This window comes from Ananas comosus, linkage group 3 (genome assembly GCF_001540865.1).
Source record: "Ananas comosus cultivar F153 linkage group 3, ASM154086v1, whole genome shotgun sequence".
NCBI lineage: Eukaryota > Viridiplantae > Streptophyta > Magnoliopsida > Poales > Bromeliaceae > Ananas > Ananas comosus.
This window is the reverse complement of record NC_033623.1, coordinates 10533113-10552486: the sequence shown is the minus strand read 5'-3', so window position 1 is coordinate 10552486 and position 19374 is coordinate 10533113. Positions and strand designations below refer to the sequence as shown.

Below are 19374 nucleotides of genomic sequence, written 5' to 3'. Positions count from 1 at the left end.
AACTTGAAAATATAAAGAATATCGAAAATATATATTAAAAAATACTAAATATAGTAGGTAGGTTTACTCTAATTCTTCAGTCCTCACTCTTGAGTCTTGACCATCAAAATTGGCAAAGTTGAAAAAAAGCTTCTTTACATTTTTAAAGTCTTATAAAATTATAGGAAACTTCAAATACCCCCCATGTGGTTTCGCACTTTCTCACTTTAGTACCCTATAATTTCAGGCGTATCAAGTTAGTACCCTATGGTTTCGCACTTTCTCACTTTAGTACCCAGTGGTTTCAAGTGTATCAAGTTAGTACCCTGTAGTTTCATTTTTGTATCAAGTTAGTACCCTGTGGTTTCAATTTCTCTTTTATCATCCATTTCGGGATATATAATTTAACGAAATATTAAACCACAAAATACTAAAGTGAGAAAGTGCGAAACCACAGGATACTAAGTTGATACACTTGAAACCACATGGTACTAAATTGAGAAAGTGCGAAACCACAAGATACTAACTTGATACACTTGAAACCACAAGGTACTAAAGTGCGAAAGTGCAAATATTTGAAGTTTCCCCAAAATTATATACACCATATTTTATTAAAACAACCAAGTAATTAGCAACTTCGATTAAATAGAACAACATTTTTTACAAAATATCACATTCTCTTATACCCCCTAAGCTTGATAATCAAATGATTCCAATTTTGCATACCACAGTGACTACCCTCAGAAATCGAGTAAACTAAGATACAAATGAACTTGGTAATTTCTTGCAATGCATTTTCCTCATTCCAAAACCTCTAACATCTCTTGAGAGGTAACCAGATGAATTTATGAACAACATACTTTCGACTTACTACCTTTCCCCACATTAAGAAACATGTTTCACAGCGAGAACAAAATAATAATAAGCATAAACGTTATGAGAGAGTTACTTTACTACCAGAAAGAAAGAGTGCTTGTTCTCACATACAACATTGATAAGCGAAAAGCAAAAAAGAAGGATACAGATTTCTCAGCTTTGTATTGATCTTCCGAATATCTTGATTTTGACATCAGCAATATTGCAGTAAATGTGGTAGAGAACCCATAGTACAACAAATACTATTAACTCCAACATAGTATACTATACTATACTATATACTACAGCACAGAGACGAAAACAATCCACTGCACTATCCTACATTATTATATTATTCTACATTAGATGGCCTACCTGTGGGGATGGATGGACCAGAGATAGAAATAATGTAAAAAAGAACAAAACTGAAGAGGCTAATATAAAAGAAAAGGGGGAGAAAAAAAAGAAAAAGACAAGATAAAACACACGGTAATTAGCCACCGAGGCAATGCAAGTAATAGAGGCGAAACATCTATGAGCAGCGAGAGCCTGCAAAGCCAATCCTTTTCGCAGCATCAAACTCGAGACATATCCATCATATGCGCAGGAGATGGGGAGAGAGAGAGAGAGAAAAACAGAGACAGAGATCAAAAAACTGTACAGGATCTCTTCACTCTTCAAGGTTCTTTACAAGATTCAATTACCTTTTTGACAGCTGAGTGTGTTTCTGGTGATATCATGTTCAAAGTCAGATGAAATGCCTGCAAGGAAAAAAAAATATTTACATAATGGAGTCAATACCTAGAAGTATATGACAGAGAGTAAAATCATTACTATTCGTAGATGAAACTAGATCAAAATTACACACCAAATGTGAGTTTTTCATAAATCTGATAAACAGACAAACTCCCCATCAAATCAGTTACTCCATATCCAAAAAAGTTACTCCATACCCAAAAAAGAAAGACTACAAAGTGATCAGTTATATATTTCAAATTAAAGTACTTATCGTAGACATTAGGTTTTATACCAAGTGAACAATTAACGATGCTTAAGTGTTATTCTAGCATAAGAGAGTACAATTTCTCTAGACGACAAGGAACTACTATGTTAGACTCAAATTATACATAGAGCTATTGGATTATTTCTATTTTACGAGAGGCTTTTGTCATTTGGAGCCAAATAAAATTTTAACTACTTACCACAAATCTCTCCAATACAGGAACAAGAACTTGCAAGTTGTTATTGGGTAAGCAGCTGGCAATGGCTTCACGGACCTTCACACTGTTTGCAGCGAAAATCAACACATTAATGCAATGAAATCATGAGTTCACATATCTCTACGAGTTCACGTATCCCTCAATAAAAGATTGTGTTGAAAACAGAGACCTTTCTGTTGAAAGAAATGCAAGAAGTAAAGCAGCATAAGCCTCGATAATCATCATCTCAGCTTCTCGCTCTCCTTGCAACAGGTAATCTTCATCTTCCTGTCGAATTACAGTCAAAATGGTTACCCCTGGATAAGTTCATCATATACAACTACACTGGACATCTTACATTAATGCAGATGTATCAGATATGCGAATGGCTCAAGCAAAATTCTATTAACATGCAAATGACACTCTTAATGGAATATATTCTACTTAAAAAGTCATAACATAAATCTTATATTTTGCAACTTAATGGGATATTCTATTTATTGATGGAATATTCGGTACCAGTTTTGACAGTAAAACTAATTCATAGAGTGATCAGATCACGTGATCAGATCATCTTAGATCAAACATATTATTTCAGGGATTCAGATCCAAAAATTTTAAGTTTGAGGGATCTTTTCTGGATGAACATAGTCCAAGGGGCATTCATACATCCTGTGGCCCCTTCAAAATTCCCGTCTGAGTAAAAGTTACAGAGCATGCTACATCCTTAAACCAAAGGTATGAAGCCCAAACAGGGTTCACATGATCTGAGATATCTCCATGCAAGAGTTGAATAAGAGAGATTTCGACCAATATTTACTTTCTTCCATGTGATCTAGCCAGTTTCCAGTTCCTCATTGTGGGTGTTCCCTCCCACAACAATGTTTGCAATAAGTTTTTGAGTAAGGCATTTATGAATTTTCTTTCATTGTCATTAGGAAGGCCGGGTGTGGCTAGCCCACGTGGAGACGGGTTGCCGATAAAAAACAGTGTCAGCTGTAAAAATTGTCATAACATTTACATTCCTGTACCAGTAAATGTTGGAACTAAGCTCAAAACAGTCTAATGGGAAATATGTTCTCTGCAAATTAACCATTGAAAGATGCATTTTTGTAAATAATGAATGATTTAGTGGATAAACCCCACATAAACGTCATGCTTAAAAACAGTGATTTACTGGATATTCCTCATGAATCAAGTACTACACTTACACAAAGTGTATCTTTGTCCTCTCCAGCAACCTCTCGAGCACCTTGATTGGCCAAAAATATGGAGCACAGCAACGGTATCACATCCCTCGTAATCCCTTTGCAGTCCAACTGACCAGGTCGATCCACTGAAACACAGGCTGATGCAAGGCGCAATCTGCAAAAGAAGTCACAGTGAGTGAGCTACATGGCCGAAATTAGTGACGAAAGTTGAACAGCATTTAGCTATTTATTGTAACACTAACATCCCAATCAGCTTGAGTGAGTCCATACAAGATGACAGTGTCATAGTAAGAGCATTATAAAAGTAGTACAAGCACATGAGCTAGTGCTTTAGAATCCACTTTGTCACTCTAATCAAGTAATATTGGAATAACATTTTTGCACTAGCAGATACAAAATCAGCATTCCGTCAATTATTTTTATTTTAAAGGGCTCTTACTTAAATACAACCCTAAAAGATCATCATTTACATATATAGTTATTAGATTATGAATTGTGGGGTACATAAATGGATATTCATAGTACGACTTTGTTATATATATCGATGAAATTGCAGTTATTAATTGCAACAAATTGGAAATTGGAGTTTCAAATATTCAATGAAATTTCTTCTTTACTTTCAGGACACGAGATGCAATATTTTCAAACTAGGAGGTTGCAATAAGTTCTCTGGAACAACTCAAAGAGTGAACAGTATTATCATTACTTCCAATCAACATATGCTTAATCTAGATTCACCACGTGCAACGAGGACAAGTAAAAAATAGAAAAACTGGTTAGAAATCCATATGTGCTTCAATCAAATGGCCAACCCAACCAACAAAAATATATTTAGAACAGGCAAAGATAGCAAAAGGGACATGAAACTAGTATTTGAAGCATACTGTAATCAAAATATGGCAAACTTTATTAGGAAAGAGAAGCTATTTTCTACAGAAGCAGCTAAAAATACATGAGAACCATAAGTACCTGTTTTGACTATCCTTCTCCACCAGGTTCACAAGCAACCCCAGGATAGCAACAAGAAAATCTAATTCATGGTCACTTAAATGTCTGTTGTTTACATGGCTGGTTTTAATATTTTGGCTGGAAGATTCACTTTGACAAGCACTGATAGTTTCCTTAAATTGACAGTTCTCGGGGAAGCACAAGTCAAATGATGGGATATGTTGCACAATTAAGGAGACCATGGTGTCAAGTCCGCCACAAGCTGCAATCTGCTGACAGCCTACAGGGTTGTCATTCGTTAAGTTCATAAGAACCTGCCAAAGAATGAACACAGATATAACCTTAATCATATTTTTGATACATCATTATTGGAAAACTTTTCAGGACACTATGTTCCTGCTGCACAGTATCACAGGAGTTAAAGAGAAACCTAAAAGCATCGTGAAGAAGTGACCCCACGGCCAATTAAAAAGTGGAAGAAAGACTTGATAGAAGTTCAATGAAGCAGGAGTGACATGTGAATGACCTAACAATAAATCAACTTGAGAATTGAATGCGTGCAAAAGAATGTGTAAGATGATATCCTGGACTTTATTGTTATTCTTGCCATAATATAAATTTCCTGAAAACTGTGTAGTACGACAACTTTATGAGATCTGTATCAGGCTAAGGTCCGGTCAGACTTGTATCAGGCTAAGGTCCAATCAGGCTTGAATCGGGCATCCAGGATGGGCATCGGTTCGTGTCCAAGATGTGCAAACGTGTTATAGGCCTCAGTCTGTTTACACTAGGACTTATGTCAGGCCGAGCCCCTTGACATCCCTAAAGATATTATGGTTTCAGCTTAAACAATCAAAGTACGAAGTAAACAAGCCCATTGACACCCCTATAAATATTACAAATATAAGAATAACAGAAGTATGTGTTAGAATTATACCAACCTATTAGATTTATCCAGAAAGTTGTGCATATGAGATACTAACTACCCTAAAATTCAAAAGCAAATATATACACCCCTGGTGCATGTGTATGCATGTGGTTTTGTACAAGTTATGGTAGAGTGTTGGAACACATAACACTACCTTTACTGAGGTCAGAAGGCAGTCCTCCAAAAGGTTCGTATCTTCGTTTCCAGATGGACACGAAGGTTCACCTGACAGATGATTCTCTTCATTGGTTAATTGACTTGACGAACGATCTACAACTGCGATTGGCAGCTCACATACATCAGCCAGTTCTCTTTTTGCAACCGTTCTTCGTTGTCTGCGAGTTGGTTCATTTTTCATTGCTAGCAACTCCCACTTAGAGGGTTCCGTGTCGCCCTCATCAAATGCAAACGGGTCAAAAGAGTCTATTTCGAAGTCATCCTTGACGTCTTCAGACATGCGGGGTTTTTTAGTCAAGCTACTAGAACTCTTTTCAACACCACGAGCTTTTATTGAAATCCATCCACTTCTTATAGCATTAACCTTTGCACCATTAGCATTTATTTTAGCCTTTAGACCATTACCATTTGTATAGCTGTCTCGAAACAGACCACTAAGAGTGCCATTGCATGAAATGGATGATGTGCAATCAAAATTCTTTTTCCCAGAAGAAATATCACTCCCAGAATAAACTGTCATTTCTGAATCGTTGATTGCCAATCCTGATGGGGAATCCAACAACTTTTTTCGTTTATGACTAAGTGAAGAGCTCTTTTTCATGGAGTCTCTATCAATATTATAGCATCCACCATAATCAATAGATGAAGGCCCAAGCTCTTTATCTGAAAATAATTTAAACAATATATCTGAAATATGTAAAATACAGCAAACATTATCAATGAACAATTAAAGTTTCTTGCGAAGCCATCACACATGACAAACTCTCATGTCACAATGAAAATGAGCAGAATCTAAAAATCAATATTCTAAAAGGCGGAAATGGTATGAAGGCTGCTGGCATACTGCCCAACCCATATGAAGTAGGCAGATACATGTGCTAGCACAAATACCATCCAAGACTCCGAGTTATACAAATATATAAGTGTGTGTTAAAATAGTCTAATAAATAAGGAATCAGTAAGTAAAGACAAAGTTTGGACCGCTTAATTCTGCATTATAATGTTGCAAGTTAACAGACATCACGTGGAAGTTAAAACTGAGCTACATTAACAACAATAAATACTCAGAATTAAGTTAAATAGGTAATAAGTATAAACGAAATCAATAATACTCAATATACAGTGTTTAGGCGGCTAATCGTGTAAATTGGATCCTTGATCTGCTCATTTAAGTTTTAAGATGCTATGTCTTGTGTTACTATGTACCGCACCTTGTGGTCAAATTGCGCGGGACAGACAGAGGGCTATGCAGTACAAACAAATTATTGTTATCAAGTTTAAGCATCTTTAATCAAGGCTTTGCCCAATATCAATAAAAATGCAGTAAATACAAATATGAAGCTACCTGTTCTATTTCTTTTTAATTGAATTTCAGAAGATTCTGGCTCACCATTTCTGAAGACGTTGGAAGAGTCTGCAAGAACTGCAATAAAAGACAAGAAAAGTCATCATTCTAGCATATAGCGAGGAGATTTGATGCACACTCTTGTCAAAGACTAAGAATTCTCATAACAGAAATATTAAATGAGCACTCCCTCAATGAATAAACCTGATAAGAGTTTGATTGTACTGAGAACGACTCCAACAAAAGATTGCGGTAATCCATTAGATTCCAATTTTGTATTCATTCTCAGTAAGTGATTCTGAAAGAGAAATCAAAAAAGACAACCAAAATCCTCAGCTGCTACACTTTATGGGCAAGAGAAAGGAGGATTCATATATGACCAAGTATGAGAAAATTACCTGATTATTATTGCTTAAGAATGTTGCATTCTCCATGATCTTCAAGCATTTCAAAAGAAGAATCACACTTTGCATAGATACTCCCTCTTTTAATACTGAAATTGAAGGGCTGATATCTTTTACCAATCCCTGCAATATAAACTATTCAGGTAAGAAAATACGATAAAGCATTTCTCTATAAGCTTAAGGGCATAAGTATTCATAAGATCACACACTATATCGGTTATAACAACTTTCAGAAAATTTCCTACGTGTCCCAGCATAGTAGTGAAATTGTAGACTTCTCCCTCAAAATTTTGAACTATCAATTATATCCATCTATTTTGTAAAAGTTGCAATTTATCCTCTCAATCAATTGACTATTTAAAGCTAACTTTTCATCTCATGAATATAATTTTAAAAAATATTTTTACCATCATTTTTCTTCTCTAACTTCTCCATTCTATCTCATAAGTCATTTTGTGTAAACCTAGGGATATTTGCAATCTATATCACTAGCCAAATAAAATTATTGACCGACCTCCAGTGCAGTATAGCAACTGACTAAGACATTAAAGATAACATCAAGACCGCCAAGTTCTCGCAATCTTTCCTTGAAGTTGCCTCCAACCCTTCCCACAATGTCACATGTGTCTGAAATGCACATATGAATAGAAAATGAAGTTACAAATGAACTTGAAGCCAAGATAAACATATTCATAGTAATTTCGTATGAGAGTAATGAAGTAAAAATGGAATAATATCCAGATAAAATGTTCATTCTATCACTCAGCTTAACACATAAGAAGAAACAAATTGCCAAACTCCTGAGTTAGAAGGCCTGTCAGCTATTTAGCAATATAGCAAACTGGAGCGAGACGGATTCAAATACGTACTGAACAGAAGGAAAAATTAACTAGAATGATTAGCAATAATAGAGATTCTTTGCAACTAAAGTGACACTTCAAATCAATTTTTTGAGTTCAAAAATTAGATTTGCAGAACTGACAGAATGTTGACAGTACCATACAAATAGAGTTCAAAGAGTATACCAGAATTCATAAATTATGAGGAAAAAACCTGGAAAATATATTGGTTGAACTATATGAACCATAAATGAATTAAACTGGGACACCAAAATTCTCAATGACGTCATGACCTAAAAGAAGTTAAAGAATCAGAACAAAGGCACACCTTCAAATGATACAGCAGATAAGCATGCTTTCTCCATAGTTAATAAAGCTATCCACCTTGGGCTCAATTCTAGTCTCCCTGTTCCGTCATCATTTCCTTCCAACAGTTTTATCTCTTTGCTACTTTGTAGAATTTTCTGAACTTTAGAAAAGATTTGTCTAGAAGTAGAATCAGTTCCTTTATTTGTGCCACTAGGTATTGGAGCCATACGTATTCCCAGAAGCCTGCAGCCAATTGTTGGTGCCTTGTCCTCAACAATACTATCTGTAGATGGGTTTAATAACTTAAGAAGGAAACGGATACATGATGGTGAATCCAGTAAATGATCATCCTCAACCTGCAACAAACAGTCAAAAGAAGAAAGAGCTTTAGCAAGAATTTATAATCAGCACAATAATTTAACAAGCCTAACTATATTTGCTAAGAGGATGCATCAAAAATGCTGAAGATAGTACATCCAACAGCAACACGTATTAATTAGAAAGTCCTAATCAACTAAATGATGAATATTCATGCTTATCAAAATAACATAAGATCAAAAGAATTTACATGCAAGAATAGAATCAATATTCTCGCTTCAGTTTTATCACACGTCAAAAGTCTACATCACAAAATGTAGGGAAGGCGAGTGGATGCATAGGACTAACATGCTAGTGTCAATAACTTGGACTTAAAGCATTTTCAGCTATGTAGTTAATTTAATCAAGGTGCTATTAATAGTGGTCTCCTTGGCCTTTTCAGATGCATAATGTAGACCGCCTAAATATCTATCTAAACGTATGGGCAATTTGAATGTGCCTCCATAGTTCAACCTTCAGCCCATGAGTCCGAGTTTACTTTCATTGATTCTAATGGTACGTCTTTAGCTTGTAGGAACAAGGAATAAAATGTTCCCCAACATACTTATGGTTGAGGTTAGGGTGGTCAGGCAAGCTCTGAGGTAGGCCACTTAGAAAGCGAACTAGCAGAAATTTCACTTGAATGCGACTAGATGTTACTTGCTGAAGCACTCCCAGGAAACTAAATAGGATCATATCTGATAGTCACACAATGCTTTCAAAAATCCAGCATGCACAAATTAGACACATCTAGAGAGGATCTAATTGATATATATTGAGCTGTCATTCTATTTTTTTCACGTTATGAGAATTGATATTCTACCCCTTTCCAGAAAGCTCATATTCTAGTCCTTCCCAAGTCCCCATCACTAAGTCTTAAACTCTTAATGATAATAGCAATTGTTTGCTTTTCAAAAGAGGAAATGTTTACAATGTTAGTTGGCATAGGAACAAGTTATTTGCGGCTAAGGTGCCAAAAAATTCTCAAAAGAAACAAAGTAGAAAACAGATTTTCCATACTGCATAAAAACAAACAGTCTAATGTTGTATTTTCAATTTAGCAAATGCATTTTATCAAAGTCGCAAGCTAAAGGCACTGTCAATTTAGTAATCAAACAAGAGCAACACAGCAGTTGCAGTAACAGCCTTCTACAAGCATCATTACTGCCATATGGCAAGAGGAAAAGACACTGTTCATTTGCTTTAAAAGTATAGCACAAGCCACACTAACATAATAAAGTAGTGGTACTGCTGGTTATTTATGTATGATAAATAGAACATAATCACATGAAATCCAAAGAAAGTAGGAGGGTATCAGAGTCTATAAGATACTCACATCACTTGCCAAAGCATAGAAGACTGCAGCTGCAGCAACAGTGCTTGGGTTATCATCAAACTTGAGACCCAAAATAGCATCGATTATTCTCTTAGCCATCCTAAAAGATATTTAAGAAACTAAAGGTACATAAGTAGAGAAACCACAAATATAGATGCAGTAGGCAAATAAAACTAAATAAACGCACTTGAGGACATACAGAGTTCCTTCCAAGTTCCAACATCATAACAAACACTACAAATATGAACAAGATTCTTCCAGAGCCTAAACTAAAAAAAAAAAAAAAAATTATACTAACTACTGTTACATAGTTACTTTTAAGTTTTGCTAGAGAAACCTCTAAAGACATTATGATGTCTTAGACATTAAAAAAAAAAAGATCCATCAAAAAAAGTCCTTTTCCATTTTTTAACTACATATTTAACATTTGCAATTATTCATGATTTTCATTTACAGTTAGAAGGAATTCATGATTCTTAGGTGTCTGTAGAGTCAAAATGAGGAGGATACTTGAAAAAACAAGGGGACGCAAATGACATGTTACTCAAGAGGTTTTTGATACCTTGGTTGAATTTTACTTCATTCTTTAAAGGATTGCTAAATTTATCTTTGTTCAATTAAATGATGACAGAGAACTACAAATTACATAAGATCTTTATGCTCCATACATGTAGAATTTGCTTTATCTTATATATAATATGTTTAGCAGATTATCAGTTTCAACTGTATCAATCAGAAAAGTGGAGTTTAGCAAAGAGCCCTTTTGCTATTTTGTCTCAGAGGATATCTGAGAACATTTTTCATGAAAAAGAAAATTCTGTTCCATGAACAATGATACGCTTGTTGGAGTTTTGCCTAGGCCTCCTTAGGTAGGAAATTAATATTAGTCTCAAATGATACAATTCTGAAACACGTTTTGCCCCCACGTTAATTGGATAACACTATTCTGACACTATTCTGAGACCCATTTTGTTCTGCTTAAATTACAAATTACCGTTCTATGTTACTTTCCCCTATGAACAAACTATCTCATAAACAAATTTGAATTTTGATTTCTTTGGAACAATGCAGCTAAAGATCAAGGAAGAAGGAATAATAACAAATAGACGCAATCATTTATTATACATTGATGCAAAATAAAGAATATAACTGTGAAATGACTTCGGAATCTAGAGAGGAGTGCAGAGGACAAGAAGCCTCTCAATAAGTAAAAATGGGCCCATAGCAAGATATTCACATCTGAAAGCATAAAGCTTTCAATTTGATCATCTCCAGTTATCAAGAAAACACTTGAAAAAAACTTCTTGTACACAAACAGTTCAATTTCTCCTATTGGAGAGAACAAGAATCAGCTGGGGATTTAACTTCGAGTTAGGCTCCTACTGATTCCCCCACAAAATTGATTTGACAAAGAAAAGAATCTACAAACATGTTCTTATTCTAACAAGTGCTTTCTAAATAAGGCAATCCTTTTTGTTATTAAAAATCGTAAATTGAGGTGAGACTACTCACTGCACATTCGACGAGCAACAAATCATCAATCCAAATTACAAGAAAGAAGGTTCTTGATGGTTCTTTCCTATAGATCAATTCAACCAAGATTTCCAAGAACTCGTAAAGATGGCAAATTTACTCACCCCTGAGCGCGGAGGAGCCGCCGCTGCTGCGGCGTGCCGCAGATGGACATCAAGGAGAGCAGGCTCGCCTGCCGGATCCGCGTGGGAAGCCCCGGCCGGAGCCCGTCGAGCGCGAAATTGACCTCGTCCACGTGCTCCATCATCTCCCCGAACTCCTGCGCCTCCATCAGCGTCGCCGTCGACGCCGAAACCGAAGCCGAGGCGGAGCGCGGGGCGTCGACCCCGTCGTCGCCATAGGGGTTCCTCGCCCTCTTGGATAGGTTTTGCTGGGGTTCGGAGGAGGAGGAGGGGAGGAGGAGGAGGTCGTCGGGGATGGGAGGAAGGGGGAGGAGGAGATCGGGGTCGAGGGACCATGGCGAGGAGTCCTGGGAGGAGGAGAAGGCGCCGCCGAGGGGCGGCGGCCGATCGTGGGAGTGGGAGCTCTCTTGAGACTGGGAGATGGGGAGGAGGTCGCCGAATTCTCCGGCGGCGCCGTCGCCGGAGTCGGGGTCGAGGTCGACGAAGTCGCCGTCGCCGCTCCCGCCGCCGCCGCAGCGGCTTCTCCGTGCGTACCTCCGTACGATCATGGCGATGGGTAGGGGAGAGAGAGAGAGAGGGGGGGTGGAGATGCGGAATCGGGGATTGTGAGCGCTCTTCGGGTTCGATGGGTTCGAACTCGGTCGGGGATTTCGGAAAAGGAGTTATCGAAGTAGCAAGGGTAAAACGGTAAAATGCAGCACGAGTAGCCCCTTCACTTTCCAGATATTACAATTCCGTCCCTCTAAAGTAGGAAAAATTTTAGAATGCAACGGGTATATTCGTGACGTGACGTAACAAACCAACCAAATACTTTCTTTTAGGAATATATGTCCCATCATGATTATAAAAAAATATTTTTATTGTACTTTAAAAAAAAAAGAAGAAATATGATTTGTTTGTTATTAATGACGTAGTGCAAGTGTGATAGTGTAGAATTCCTCCTAAAGTAGAGTTAAGTCAACATTTTTACTTATTATAGATGTAGGAGCTACCCTTGATTTTAATTCCCTGCTTAATGTTTAAATAAATTTATAAATAATAAATGCTAAATCTGCAACCTAAAAAATTGTAATCGCTACAACTCTTAATCAAGGATTTAAGTGCCGTGGCGTGGGATCGTGCCGGAAACTTGCCGACACGTTGCGTGCCGAGCCGTGTCGTGTATACTGGTCAAAAAAATTCTTATGTGCCGACATATAATAGTATAAAATATTTATTTTCTTAACCAACAAAATATTATAACTATTTATTATGTCTTTTTATCACATCTTTTGAACTTTATTAAAAAAATTACTTACTAATTTAAAAAATAGAGTGTTTTGAGTTGTGTCATCGGCACGAGATCTGTATTGTATCGGTATCTTGTTGACATGGTACGGCACATTAGATACGGTTCGTGCCGACGGACACTTAAAATCTTGCTTCTTAATCTAAGAATTGTATAATTTACCAACATTTTTCAGGTTACGTGATATTAAAGCTACAACTCTTAATCCAAGAGTTTTTTTTTTTTTTCTCCACTTGTTTTATCACTTTTTTTTATAAGTGTCACGTGGTTTTTTTTATTTTATGGAAAAAAAATATATAGTCAAATAGTATAGTAAAATACAAACTTTTTAAAAAATTATATAATAGTACTTTATTTAATAATAATTTTTATAGTAAAATAAAAATAAAATCACACAACACTTAAGTAAAATTTTTCGAATGTGAAAGATGACAAAGTAAAAACTCGCTAAACTGCGAGATAGTCAAGTATAATTTTTTGAACCATATAATGGCAAAAAACATGGCACTATACCACAAGGGAACAAATTAAAGTTTACCCCAAAAAGATAATAATGATTTTAGTTCCTCAATAAATTATAATAAATTTTTTTTTATTAATTTAGCATAACACTGTCATTAAATTTCACTTTGTTAGAGCTAAATTTTCAAAGATGAAACTAAAAACGTGGTTGAACATTGGGTACTAAAAGTATAAAAAGTGAATGTTTGAGGACAAAAATAAAAATCAACTTAGGACGGCAAGCATTAAATTGTTAAAACCGAAACATTAATGAGATTGAAATATGAATCATAGTTGTTTTTCATGAGCCTAAGCACTGCGTGTTAAGGGTTAAACATCAATTTGCCCCCCAGATTTTGCATAATTTTATTTTATCACATTATAGTTTAAAAATTTTATTTAATTATCATTAGTTTTAATTTTATTTTATCTTAGTATCTATTGTAAACAGAGTTAAATAGAATTGCAAAATAATATTATTTAAAAACCATGAGGTGGTACAATATATTAGTTTATTATTATATAATTTACATTTTACCATTCTATAGTTATCAAAAAAAAATTACTTTAATTCTATTTAATTATGTTTACAATAAATTCTTGTAATAAAATAAAAAAAATTACAAAATATTTCAGTATAATCTTTTAAACTATAAGATATTAAAGTAAAAAATACGCTAAATTGTATAGCGCAAATTAAAATGGGCCCTACTTTTAATTGATGCCCTTATTATTACAGTACAATTTTAACTGAATCCAATAAATCCAGGCTAGTTTTTAATTTGGTACGCGATAAATCCAAGCTAATTTTTTATTTGATTGCACTTAAATTATTGTAAACTGGTCCTAATCTCATTGGTTTATATATTGCGCAAAATTAAAATATTATATTAAATGACTACAACAACTGATTGATAGATTTGACTTAGCAACCTCCCAAACCATGCTTACCCTTTCATTGGTAAAATGCTTTGTGAGGTATTTTGGAGGGTAAACTTCAAAGACGCCCATGTAGTTTCTTACGTTCTCACTTTAGTATCCTGTAATTTAAAATATATCAAGTTAGTCCTTGTGGTTTCGTACTTTCTCACTTTAGTACCTTGTGATTTAAAGTGTATCAAGTTAGTACCATATGGTTTCATTTTTCTCTTTTTATTATATATTTCACTATTTTTTTCGTTAAATCAGTGACAAAGTTAAAATTAAAGGGTACTAAAATGAATATTGGTAATTCTAGGTAGGGTATCTGAAGTATTTTTTTGTATATAATTTAACGAAATATTAACAGAGGAAAAAAAATCAGTGACAAAATTAAAACTAAAGGGTACTAAAGTAAATATTGATAAACCTAGATAGGGTATCTGAAGTTTTTTGTATATAATTTAATGAAACATTAATAGAGGAGCTGACAAAAAGAGAAAAATGAAACCACAGGGTACTAAAGTGAGAAAGTGTCAAACCACATGGTACTATATTAATACACTTTAAATTATAGGGTACTTCTAGGTAGGGTATCTGAAGTTTTTTTTTTATATAATTTAACGAAATATTAACAGAGGAAAAAAAGTGAGTGACAAAATTAAAACTAAAGGGTACTAAAGTAAATATTTATAAACCTAGGTAGGGTATCTAAAGTTTTTTGCATGTAATTTAACGAAATATTAACAGAGTAGCCGACAAAAAAAGAAAAATGAAATCACAGGGTACTAAAGTGAGAAAATGTGAAACCACATAGTACTAAATTGATACACTTTAAACTATATGGTACTAAAGTGAAAAAGCACGAAATCACATGGCTGGTATTTGAAGTTTTTCCTATTTTATAGGAACTTTAATTAAAAGCTTTTGTTGTAGCCAATTTAACATCAGAATTTTTGAAAAATTGTGACTTTTTAAGTTGGGTCTACAATTTTGCGGAATTTGATAATTTTCACAATCGACGTGAAAAATTTTTAAACGGGCATAACTTTTTGCTCAAGTGTCTATTTTCAACGTACAATTCTAATTCGGATAATAATTTTTGAAATCTATGCATTGAATGGCAAAGCCATTCGAACCGAGTTTGGGACCCAAAATCAACGGTTTAGGCTTTTGTTTTTGCATTTTTAGATTATTTTCGAAAGAATTTATATTTTTTCTATTTTGCGTTCGATTATTTGGTTATTTCTTATTGATTTAGGTTTATAAATATATTAGAATTTATTACCTTTAGTTATAGCGGATTTGGGTATCAATTCTAGTCACTATATATATATAGAGAGAGAGAGAGAGAGTAGAGCTACTATGCTATCGGAAGCATAAAGTAGTTAGTGCTTCCGATTTTTTAGTCCCTAGATCAATCCCATTGATCATTTCTAACTATTATATTAATATTATTAACCAATGGGAACCACTCAACCTTAGGGGGACCGTTATCATCCCAATCGTAGAATCTTTGATTCAAGGGCTAAAAAATCAAAAGTACCAACTACTTATACTTCCGATAGCATAGTAGCTCTACACTATATATATATATATATATATATAGAGTTAGGCTCCTATGCTTTCGGAAGTACGGAGTCCTCCGTGCTTGTAAGTTGTTTTCAATGATGGGACGTTTGATTTGGCGATCGGTTTCGTTAAACATGATCTATACTATTGGAATTATCTAGAAACCAAATTTCATAAGTTTTGCACTTCGTTTGCCTAGTGAACGAGTAGCCTCAAAATGAACGGCCGAAAATAAAAATCTCATAAAAAACAGTGAGAAATGACTCAAATTTCAAATCAGAAGTATTGTTCTTGCTCTTGATGTTAAGTAGAATTTTCTATTAAAGTTTCATATAATTTGGATACTTCTATACCATTGAACTTAAAAACGTGCCACATCGGCCATTAAAATAGTCATATTTGAGACCCTGTGATCGCCTTGTAAATAATATCGAAAAATTATAAAATTTTGTTTCTAGATAGTTCCAATAGCATAGATTATGTCTAACGGAGCCGATCGTCGAATCAGCTGTCCTATCATCGAAAATAACTTACAAGTACGAAGTCCTCTGTACTTTCGAAAGCACAGGAGACATAACACACACACACACACACACACACACACACACACACACACACACTAGTTGAGTGTACGTGCAAATGCACGTAATAATTATCTATAAGCTTCTATGAAAACTCATGCCCTTTTGTCTACGTGGCGATATTAGGTTAATTTTATACTTTTGTTGGCCCTACTTGTCGTACTAAATTACCTCCCTAAATGCCGCTCCCTCCCTAGATGCCTCTCCGACTTCTGATACGTCCTCCCTAGACAGAAAATTGGGTCAAATTCATTGTCGGTCCTTCTTCTCGTCGCGCATTTTTTGTTAGCAACACTTCGTTCTTGCCGATTGTCCACGTGGCATTATTAGCTTAATTTTGTATTTTTGTGGGACCTACCTGTCATACTAAATTACCTCCCTAAATGCTGCTCGCCCCCCCTAGATGCCTCTCCGACTCATGATACGTCCTTCCTAGACAGAAAATTGAGCAAAGTTCATTGTCGGTCCTTCTTCCCGTTGCGCCTTTTGTTAGCAACACTTTGTTTCTGCCGATTAATCCACCTCCAGTTGCAAAAATTATTCGGATTCATTCTCTACACTCTCTTCGACTCCTCGGATATTTGTATTTGTTGAATCCGAAGGGTCATTTTACGTTGAATGCTATTTTTTTTGCGTATATAATATGCCTCTATAAAATTTTTATTTGCGGCAAACAATCTCTATTTCTCTGCCGGTGCTATTTTTTTCTCTGATTTGATTTCCATCTTTCATTTTTGTTTGAATTTCAATTTGGCTACTTATTATTTTTTTAAAAAAAATACTGAATAATTTTACTTTGTCTTAGGAAATTGATTATCTATGTATAGTTGATCCGTAATTGTCTCAAATTTTGTAAATTCTCTGATTTAATTTTTATGTATTATACTTTTTTTTTTGCCTTCCAATTTGTTGCTGTGAATAATTTAGAATTTTTTTTTCCCCCGGTTCTGATCGTAATGCTATTATATATGACATAATCCAATTTGGTTGCCAATTTAGAAATATTTTTGCAATAACTATTTAAAGAATTTTTTTTGTGCTAATCATAATACTTTTATATATGATTTTTTTGCAAAAAAATTTGTATATGTATTTAGTTTGTTTAAAATACCAATTCTAAACATTAACCCATCGGTTATAAATTTAGGTATTACACGGTCAAAGCAGGATTTTGTCCATTGAAAAAAAAAAATTCACGAGTATAAAACCATTAAAAAAAAAGAGAGAACATTAAGCTGTAAAGAGAAAAAAAAAAAAAAAAAAANCATTTTTAATTTTGTAAGTTGCTGCTTCATTTGATCTATTGTTACTACTATTAATTTTGTAAGTTGCTGCTTCATTTAATCTATTGTTACTACTATATCTTTTACTGCATATCTGGGTTGCAAAAGGATATTGTGTTTTTACTTTGCTACTATTAATTTTCGTACTATTGCAGTCGTATATTTTTGGACAATCGGTTAGTAACATTTTTAATTTTGTAAGTTGCTGCTTCATTTGATCTATTGTTACTACTATTAATTTTGTAAGTTGCTGCTTCATTTAATCTATTGTTACTACTATATCTTTTACTGCATATCTGGGTTGCAAAAGGATATTGTGTTTTTACTTTGCTACTATTAATTTTCGTACTATTGCAGTCGTATATTTTTGGACAATCGGTTAGTAACATTTTTAATTTTGTAAGTTGCTGCTTCATTTGATCTATTGTTACTACTATTAATTTTGTAAGTTGCTGCTTCATTTAATCTATTGTTACTACTATATCTTTTACTGCATATCTGGGTTGCAAAAGGATATTGTGTTTTTACTTTGCTACTATTAATTTTCGTACTATTGCAGTTGTATATTTTTGGACAATCGGTTAGTAATATTTTTAAAAATTTTTCCTATTAGTCCTATTTCATTCATTCTTTAATTTCTTTACTGACTATTGATTTTTCTTTGAGCTAACTTTTGCAAGTTTTTTCCAACTTCTACAATTCTAAATTTCATTGTATCTATAGTTGCTCTTGCTACTATTGTTTCGATCAACTGTTTCTACTTTTACTTATTTGTTATTTAAAATTTTTAATTTTTCTTATATATTTACTATTTTGTCTTTTTAGCTTCTTTATAAGATCTCAAATATTTCTTCAGGCTATCTATATATCAAATTNTTTAAAATTTTTAATTTTTCTTATATATTTACTATTTTGTCTTTTTAGCTTCTTTATAAGATCTCAAATATTTCTTCAGGCTATCTATATATCAAATTTTTTTTTTTTATAGTTCTATTTTTCTTTCTCTTTGTTTGTTCTTTATGTTGAAAGTATGATAGTAACGAAAATAATTAAATATTATAATTTAAAGAAAATGAAGAAAAAATTTTAGTACAAAAACTAAAGTTAAATATCGTATATTATCTACCCGCACAACACGCGGGCCACTACACTAGTTTTAATTTATTTCAAATCAATATAAATTTATACATTATATTTATCTAAAAATTTACAATAAAATTATATTTTATAAATTTATATATTATTATTTATTAGAAAATATTTGTAAATCCTAAAGTGTTCTTTTTTTTATATGCATTGAATATTTTTATATATTTTTAAATTTTTGATGAATCTAAAATTTAAGTATGTATTTTAAACTAAAAACATCAAAATTTAATTCATATTTACTTTAAAATTTAAATTTAAATTATTTCTTACGTATTATAATAAAAAAATATATTTTATATATTTTTAAATTTTTGATGAATCAAATTTAAATATGTGTTTTAAACTAAAAACATCAAAATTTAATTCATATTTACTTTAAAATTTAATTTGATCCACTATAATTAAAATTTTTTAATTAGTAATTCAGAAAATATCAAAAGTTAAATTTAATTTACGATTTAAACTCAAATTTTAATTTTAATATAAAATAGATGGACAAGAATGCTATTTTTTAACAAATTAATCATAATCATTTGTCTT

The 19374-nt window shown here is 33.6% G+C and overlaps 1 protein-coding gene across 2 annotated transcripts; it reads right to left on the bottom strand.

Moving 5' to 3' along the window:
• On the bottom strand, positions 902 to 12173 carry LOC109707361. Of its 2 annotated transcripts, none has more exons than XM_020228590.1 (13): positions 11525 to 12173; positions 9888 to 9987; positions 8214 to 8550; positions 7561 to 7673; positions 7041 to 7169; positions 6847 to 6940; positions 6643 to 6720; positions 5275 to 5960; positions 4214 to 4506; positions 3245 to 3398; positions 2224 to 2321; positions 2037 to 2118; positions 902 to 1595 (listed from the first exon to the last, which is right to left on the bottom strand). In XM_020228590.1, the coding sequence occupies exons 1-13, from the start codon at positions 12088 to 12090 to the stop codon at positions 1512 to 1514; spliced, it is 2814 nt and encodes a 937-aa protein (XP_020084179.1). In that variant the 5' UTR covers positions 12091 to 12173; the 3' UTR covers positions 902 to 1511. The 2 variants fall into 2 exon arrangements, with proteins under 2 accessions (XP_020084179.1, XP_020084180.1); XM_020228591.1 differs by having other exon boundaries at positions 6688 to 6720.